General features: G+C 51.8%; 1 protein-coding gene across 1 annotated transcript in view; it reads right to left on the bottom strand.

The window, feature by feature from the left end:
• PHF8 (PHD finger protein 8) overlaps positions 1-602 on the bottom strand; it is a 48,891-nt gene that overhangs the window by 41,342 nt on the left and 6,947 nt on the right. The window contains exon 3 of the mRNA XM_015423488.1: positions 229-349. Within this exon, the coding sequence (XP_015278974.1) occupies positions 229-349 (121 nt within the window). The remainder of the gene's footprint in view (positions 1-228; positions 350-602) is intronic.

The raw sequence follows: 602 nt of genomic DNA, 5'->3' as shown, positions 1-602 counted from the left end.
GAGAAAAAAACAATTTACCCCGGAAAAAAAGGCGGGGGGGGGGGGGGGAGACACACAGTCAAATCCCACGGCCTGTTCACGGTCCTTTAACTCTGGTTCCCAGTTCCTGTCTGAGCAGGAAAACCAGGGGGGAAAGCGGCTCAGGAAGGCACGTGGCTTAATATGACACGGAGACCACCAGCCACCCCGCAACACCCTCATCCAGAAGAGCATCTGTCCCCGCCTCACCTGGGAAACGTCCTGCTGCGGAGTTCCTTAATGAACTGGGTGCTGCCCGTCTTCACCGTCTTGCCCACGTCTTTGCCGGCAGCCGAGTCGGGCTGTTTCTGGTTCCCCCGGCGCCGTTTCACTGAGTGAGAGAGAGAGGGGAGGGGGAGATCAGAAGGCGCCAAAGTGCCACCACGATGCAAGGAGACGGCCGGAGAAGGAAACCTCCCAAACGGCAGAGAAGCACGGAAGGGAGTAAATTAAACAAAAAATGAAACCCGTGCAAAAATGACAAAAAACATTCAACAGACAAAATAACGATATGAACTTATATAAGTGGTGTAGTTTATCAAATATATATATATATATATACAAGAAGGGGGACCCGGGATATT

The sequence above is a fragment of the Gekko japonicus genome, unplaced genomic scaffold, assembly GCF_001447785.1.
Source record: "Gekko japonicus isolate JY-2015 unplaced genomic scaffold, Gekko_japonicus_V1.1 scaffold2536, whole genome shotgun sequence".
NCBI lineage: Eukaryota > Metazoa > Chordata > Lepidosauria > Squamata > Gekkonidae > Gekko > Gekko japonicus.
This window is presented reverse-complemented; position numbering and strand designations above follow the sequence as displayed.